The sequence below is a fragment of the Sabethes cyaneus genome, chromosome 3 (assembly GCF_943734655.1).
Source record: "Sabethes cyaneus chromosome 3, idSabCyanKW18_F2, whole genome shotgun sequence".
Classification (NCBI taxonomy): Eukaryota; Metazoa; Arthropoda; class Insecta; order Diptera; family Culicidae; genus Sabethes; species Sabethes cyaneus.
The window spans coordinates 89,601,955-89,605,187 of record NC_071355.1 but is presented as its reverse complement, the minus strand read 5'-3'; the positions used below and the strand labels follow the sequence as shown (position 1 = coordinate 89,605,187).

Below are 3,233 nucleotides of genomic sequence, written 5' to 3'. Positions count from 1 at the left end.
GAGATACCTGAAAGAATTGGAGAAAACTTTATTTTTTTCAATACTGAAGAATAATGACCGTGATTATAGTAGGTATTCCTAATTTAAGGTAAACTTTTAAAGAATTCTTAGGCAACATTGGGACCATCTGGGTCTATTGATTTGTAACAAATAAATAAATAAATGAATAAACTATCTAAAAGCGTAGCAGATATTCCCGATGCGTGAACAATAAATATCACACTCGAAATTCACAATTTTCACCGCATTATCTAAATTTTAAATTAACTAATTTAGCTAATATAAATTAACTCAAGCTTTTCAAGAATTTCTGTTATTAAATCTATTACTTTAAATTGTCTCATAGGTTCCCAAAACTAGCTTAATTCTATGATTGCCTCATTAACCGAACGCCTAGAAATTGATTTTACTTGGCAATGGAATTTCGTCCCTAAATTTTGCAATGCCTTTGAACCTCTTCTCACCTTAACATTAAAGGCACAAAAGGACCATGTACCGCTTTCGCAATTTTACGCGGATTGCCTAATGAGCCCAGCACAATTAAATAAAAAGCAATGGAAAATGGAAAACAAAATTATATCCAAGTTTAACGAGATTGAAGGGTTACAGTAGAGTGTGAAATCTCAGTAAACTCAGGAAGAGCCGGAAGTTTTGTTGAAAAATATCTGCGATTTTCTTCAGGAGCAAATTGCATCGATTCTTAATCGAACTACACATCTAATCCGTTTGTTACTGAAATAATCGAACTCGTTACATGTCCGAAAGTATATATAGCATGACCGCCATCCAGTAATAGTGGTATTTTTCCCGAATAGAACTAATTTTGTTAAAGTGTAAAAACACCAGCGCTCTTCAACAGATTCTATCATTTAAACATTGAACCTAGTACAATTTGATGTCCTGAAAGTGAACAGCTATTGAAAAGTGAGCGACCATCCCTTTCCTTTGTCCGATTATATCCATATACTGGAAGAATTTATTCCAAACTGATGTCTTACAGGAAAACAGAGTTAACGGAATATTCGTGCCTGCTTGGTGACGCTGCAATTTACAAGGCGAGAAAGAATTATCATCTGTTTTATCCGGAAATAGGTTTTGTGCGTTAAATTTACTGCTTTGCATCATTTAGTTGTTTGCAATTATTTACATAGTTTCGTTTGTATTACTGTCAAGTATGAATGTAACTAAAAAATGGAGTGCCAAAAAGAAATAGTAAGGTGTCTAAGATTAACCTAAAAATCATAATGTGAATTTTATTTCGTAATGCGTGAATTTAGAGAATAATCAGATAAAGGATTAAATTTATGCTAACTCATCCAATGCGTTTCGAAGGTAACAATAGCATCGTTTCCATAGCTACTCTGTAAGAAATTTCAAATATCCCTTTCTAGAGCAGTGCATCATAACATTAGTTATCCGTCGGCTAGCGCTTTCTCCACCGGCTTGCATTAGGATTTTTCCGAACTGATCCGAATAGAGATCGTTGTGAAAGTAGTGCACAATCTGCGCCAATTCTTCGGGAGTTGCCATCATTGTTGGAAGAAATTTCACCGCAATCATAGCACCGTAGACGAAATAGTTCGAGAGATGTTGCATAATCTTTTCATAGCTAAAAAGTGGGTAAAGAGTAAATTGAATGCGACATTTTATCCTTTTTATACGTACCTGTACTGTTTCAAACGATCGTCATCGGCAGGCAAACCTGTAATTTCCACAATACACGTAAATAATTCATCGTAATAGACTCGAAGTATTTTATCCCACAGCTTCTCTCTCGATTCGTCGTTAATGTTCATGTACATGAAAAAGGAAAGATCTACCGCAGGAGATCCAAATCGATTTTCCTGAAAGTCAATCATAACAACATCCACAGGTGTAAGTCCGTCGTACTTAAAAAGTACATTGTTACGATTAAAGTCCCCATGAAGGATCACTGAATAGACATCATTTTGCTGTATACATCGTTGCATTAGTTTTGACGGTTCGCCTCGATATTTGCTCCGTAGTCTCGCAATGTCCGCCCGGGCTTCGTCGTTTGTGAAAACATTCGGGTTGGAATCCAAATAATCGTATAATCTAGCCTGGGTGTATTTAAAAACAATGTCGTAACTTTTAAAGCACACTTCTCCATCTTTAATAAAATTCAGTGGAATGATAGTGTCAACCAGTTGTTTAAGCCGATCAGCATTGAGAATCCTCATTGCATAACTGCATGCATGGAACTGTGCAATATTTCGCGCCATCAGCGTAAGGTGAGCTTCATCTAGATCCAGTCGCGGCCCGGATGAATAGCCCAGCTCTTGAACGTTCTGCATCACCAGAATCGTTTCAAACTGATCACTGTAACTAGCGAAGTTGCCCTGTTCCGCAAAGAAAACTCTCGGGCACCAAGTGTCCGTATCAATAGCAGCTTTACTGTTTAGAATTAGTTCACGAAAAGCCGGTATTATGTTTCCATAAACGTTGATTTCATTTGGAAACAAAATAAGTCCCAGCGAGTGACGGCGAAACGACTCATCCCCTTTCATCACCTTCACCAGTAGCTTCAATTTATGCAATGACCTGAAGTAAATTGTTATGATCAAATCAGTGATAATTTCTATAATAAATTGTGCTTACTCAGCATCGCTTGCTCGTGCGATTACATCCAAGCTATAGATGGTGGCCATAAAACCATCCAAAGATTCCGGTGCTGTCAAGGTACACTTCACTACTTTCGAATTTTTAAGATCCGCATTTTTGGCAAGCACCTCTTCCAGCAGCGCCGTTCGTAGAAAATTCCGCTTACGATCGTCTTCCATCATGCTAGCTTATGCGACTGTTTTCGGGAGGATACAAAATTAGAGAACTAGCTAAAAGAGAGCTTAGCATGACTTGAAAGTTTCAATATTTAAACAGCAGTAACATTTAATCTTATCAGTGTCTGCGAGGTGACGAGCTTTCCGATGTCTGGTTTGGATGAATGAGTGCGTGAGTAAGTGAGTGAGTGAGTGGGTGAGGAAATGCTTAGAATCACAAATCTCAACATCTTTATTCATAACTTTCTAACTTGATCTAAACTTCGAACTAACCGAAGAATTCAACCAAAAGATAATGGGCGTTTAACGAGCTGTGACCTGATTGTAATGTCTTGGTTCCGTTTGCGCATACTATCTTTGTTGAAAATGGTAGAAGACCGAAAGCTACCGCAGACATCATTTGTGTTTGTTTTGTTTGCTGTTGCGTTAAGAATA

The 3,233-nt window shown here is 37.4% G+C and overlaps 1 protein-coding gene across 1 annotated transcript; it reads right to left on the bottom strand.

Annotated features, from left to right (window-relative positions):
* Positions 1 to 596: 596 nt before the first annotated feature.
* Positions 597 to 2,882, bottom strand: LOC128742996 (uncharacterized). The gene is made up of 3 exons (XM_053839497.1): positions 2,620 to 2,882; positions 1,666 to 2,562; positions 597 to 1,609 (listed from the first exon to the last, which is right to left on the bottom strand). Exons 1-3 carry the CDS (start codon positions 2,802 to 2,804, stop codon positions 1,357 to 1,359), a joined length of 1,335 nt encoding a protein of 444 aa, XP_053695472.1. The 5' UTR covers positions 2,805 to 2,882; the 3' UTR covers positions 597 to 1,356.
* Positions 2,883 to 3,233: the final 351 nt, after the last annotated feature.

What these genes read in the sequence shown, in the direction of transcription:
- LOC128742996 (XM_053839497.1), bottom strand. Translation starts at nt 2,804, where the DNA reads ATGATGGAAGACGATCGTAAGCGGAATTTTCTACGAACGGCGCTGCTG. An exon ending in GCACGAGCAAGCGATGCTGA is followed by an intron (nt 2,563 to 2,619) that starts GTAAGCACAATT and finishes AATTTACTTCAG; the next exon opens with GTCATTGCATAAATTGAAGC. An exon ending in GATCGTTTGAAACAGTACAG is followed by an intron (nt 1,610 to 1,665) that starts GTACGTATAAAA and finishes CCCACTTTTTAG; the next exon opens with CTATGAAAAGATTATGCAAC.